Source organism: Cervus elaphus, chromosome 27 (genome assembly GCF_910594005.1).
Source record: "Cervus elaphus chromosome 27, mCerEla1.1, whole genome shotgun sequence".
In the NCBI taxonomy this organism is placed as follows: Eukaryota; Metazoa; Chordata; class Mammalia; order Artiodactyla; family Cervidae; genus Cervus; species Cervus elaphus.
In genome coordinates, this window is record NC_057841.1 from 50,738,700 (window position 1) to 50,741,618 (window position 2,919).

The following is a 2,919-nucleotide window of genomic DNA, read 5'->3' on the forward strand; positions in this document are numbered from 1 at the left end:
CCATGTCTACATCCCCAGCTCTCTGCTGTGCTTGGAGTTAAGCTCAGTTCTGTATTGAATTCTCTGTTCCCCACTACAGTAGCTCAATTAAATGTCTTGCCGTTCTTTAGTAAGTATTAGGTGAAAAAAATGTTTTTTTCTGGTTGAAGGCTAGGACTGATTTTATTCCAGATTCATTTCAGTGTTCTGTGTGTATTTGTTAGGTGCTTCACACAAGTGAATTCATATTACACATATTATTTATAAATTGCTTTTTTGTTTGGCAATATTTATTGCCTCTTTCGAAATCAACAAACATTCATCTAGTCAATACTTTTATGATTAAAAATTGTTTGTTTTAATTTGTCTGATCCACAGCTTTTACTATTACAAGCAACCCTACAGTGAACATCCTTAGAGCTTTATCTTTGTGCATATCCTTACTTATTACTTTTTAAAATTGAGGTATAGTTGATTAACAATATTATATTAGTTTTGGACTTCTCAGGTGGTCCAGTGGTTAAGAACCTGCCTGCCGGCTCCCACAGTATGGCCGGCGACATTAGCTAGCGCTCGCTCTACTCTCTCTAACGGGGAAACAGCGGACTACAAGAGACTGAGCTGTATCTGCCTCTATTTCCAACAGACTCACGTTCAACTTTCGCTCACCCACACACACAAAGCCGGGAAAATTTTATTAATCCTTTTTTTAAAAAAAGTTAATATAAAATTATAGCAAAAAAAAAAAAAAGGAACCTGAACTTTAGTAACACAGCTGGAACAATCCGCAGCGGCGGCGGCGGCGGCGGGAGAAGAGATTTAATTTAGTTGATTTTCTGTGGTTGTTGGTTGTTCGCTAGTCTCACGGTGATGGAAGCTGCACATTTTTTCGAAGGGACCGAGAAACTGCTGGAGGTTTGGTTCTCCAGGCAGCAACCCGACGCAAACCAAGGATCTGGGGATCTTCGCACCATCCCAAGATCCGAGTGGGACATACTTTTGAAGGATGTGCAATGTTCAATCATAAGTGTGACAAAAACTGACAAGCAGGAAGCTTATGTACTCAGTGAGAGTAGCATGTTTGTCTCCAAGAGACGTTTCATTTTGAAGACATGTGGTACCACCCTCTTGTTGAAAGCACTGGTTCCCCTGTTGAAACTTGCTAGGGATTACAGTGGGTTTGACTCAATTCAAAGCTTCTTTTATTCTCGTAAGAATTTCATGAAGCCTTCTCACCAAGGGTACCCACACCGGAATTTCCAGGAAGAAATAGAGTTCCTTAATGCAATTTTCCCAAATGGAGCAGCATATTGTATGGGACGCATGAATTCTGACTGTTGGTACTTGTATACTTTGGATTTCCCAGAGAGTAGGGTTATCAATCAGCCAGATCAAACCCTGGAAATTCTGATGAGTGAGCTTGACCCAGCAGTTATGGACCAGTTCTACATGAAAGATGGTGTTACTGCAAAGGATGTCACTCGTGAGAGTGGAATTTGTGACCTGATACCAGGTTCTGTCATTGATGCCACAATGTTCAATCCTTGTGGGTATTCAATGAATGGGATGAAATCGGATGGAACTTATTGGACTATTCACATCACTCCAGAACCAGAATTTTCTTATGTTAGCTTTGAAACAAACTTAAGTCAGACCTCCTATGATGACCTGATCAGGAAAGTTGTGGAAGTCTTCAAACCAGGAAAATTTGTGACCACCCTGTTTGTAAATCAGAGTTCTAAATGTCGCACAGTGCTTTCCTCGCCCCAGAAGATTGAAGGTTTTAAACGTCTTGATTGCCAGAGCGCTTTGTTCAATGATTACAATTTTGTTTTTGCCAGTTTTGCTAAGAAGCAGCAACAACAGCAGAGTTGATTAAGAAACATGAAGAAAAAACGCAAAAAGAGAACACACATAGAAGGTGGTGGTGGCTGCTTTTTAGATATTGATACCAAGGGCCATGCTTTCCATAACCACCACCTTGTAGTTGCAGAAAGCCCTAGATGTAATGATAGTGTAATCATTTTGAATTGTATGCATTATTATATCAAGGAGTTAGATATCTTGCATGAATGCTCTCTTCTGTGTTTAGGTATCCTATGCCACTCTTGCTGTGAAATTGAAGTGCATGTAGAAAAAACCTTTTACTATATGAAACTTTACAACACTTGTGAAAACAATTCAATTTGGTTTACACACAGTGTAATATTTCTCCAGGTGTCATCCAAAATTCCCCACAGACAAGGCTTTCGTCCTCATTAGGTGTTGGCCTCAGCCTAGCCATCTGGGACTGTTCTATTAATTGCTGCCAGGATTTTACATCCAGTTACCTCCACTTTCTAGAACCTATTCTCTACTAATGTTATTGAAAACAATTTCTACTTCATACAGATGTTTTTGCAACAGCAATTAAAGTTTTTCTTCCAGGAGTCGAGTCCTCTAAGAAAACAATTGGAACTATCCATTCTGTGTATTTATATTTTAACACTGCTTCCTGTACTTGTATTACTTTGATTCCTTCCGTTACCATGGTGTCTCCCCTCCCAACCATACCCCCTCAATAAAGCAATACACTGTTAAAAAAAAAAAAAAAAAAAAAGAACCTGCCTGCCAATGGAGGGGACATTGGTTCAGTCCCTGGTCCAGTAAGATTCCACATGCTGCGACTAAGCTGTGCTCCATAGCTACGAAGCCTGCACTCTAGGGCCCTCAAACTGCAACGACCCAAGCCCGTGCCCCCTGGAGCTCTTGCTGCCAACAAGAGATGCCACCTCAGTGAGAAGCCGATACATTGTAACTAGAGAGTAGGTCACACTCCTGCATCTAGAGAAAGCCCACACACAGCAACAAAGACCCAGCACAGCCAAAAAGTTTAATTAATTAATTTTTTAAAATACAAGAAATTTTTTAAAATATATTAAGTTTTAACTGTACAACTTA

The 2,919-nt window shown here is 40.0% G+C and overlaps 1 protein-coding gene across 1 annotated transcript; it reads left to right on the forward strand.

Annotated features, from left to right (window-relative positions):
* Positions 1 to 518: 518 nt before the first annotated feature.
* On the forward strand, positions 519 to 2,576 carry LOC122684959 (S-adenosylmethionine decarboxylase proenzyme-like). The gene has a single exon (XM_043889527.1). The coding sequence runs from the start codon at positions 850 to 852 to the stop codon at positions 1,852 to 1,854; it is 1,005 nt and encodes a 334-aa protein (XP_043745462.1). The 5' UTR covers positions 519 to 849; the 3' UTR covers positions 1,855 to 2,576.
* The last annotated feature ends 343 nt before the right edge of the window (positions 2,577 to 2,919 follow it).